Consider the following 243-nt stretch of genomic DNA (forward strand, 5'->3'; position numbering starts at 1 on the left):
GAGCGCGGCCCCGCACGGCGCCAGCAGCCGCTCCCGCTCGGCCGCCCGCAGCTCGGGCGGCGGCACGTTCCGGCCCGAGGCCGCCAGGAACAGCAGCGGGCACAGGTTGTGCACGAAGCAGTGGCGGAAGAAGGCGCGGGGGTCCGGGCACAGGCTGCGGATCAGCCCCCAGAAGCGGGCGCCGCTGACCTCGGCCCGCGGGCAGCGCAGCCCCAGCACCGGGCGCTTGGGGTGCTCGCGGGG

General features: G+C 78.6%; 1 protein-coding gene across 1 annotated transcript; it reads right to left on the minus strand.

The window, feature by feature from the left end:
* Positions 1-6: 6 nt before the first annotated feature.
* Positions 7-240, minus strand: LOC120498278 (single-strand selective monofunctional uracil DNA glycosylase-like; the record flags this gene model as incomplete). The annotated part of the gene is made up of 1 exon (XM_039700802.1): positions 7-240. A coding segment is annotated over one exon (234 nt), but the record flags the coding sequence as incomplete, so codon positions are not given.
* Between the last annotated feature and the right edge of the window lie 3 nt (positions 241-243).

Source organism: Passer montanus, unplaced genomic scaffold (genome assembly GCF_014805655.1).
Source record: "Passer montanus isolate IOZ18808 unplaced genomic scaffold, ASM1480565v1 scaffold14429, whole genome shotgun sequence".
In the NCBI taxonomy this organism is placed as follows: domain Eukaryota; kingdom Metazoa; phylum Chordata; class Aves; order Passeriformes; family Passeridae; genus Passer; species Passer montanus.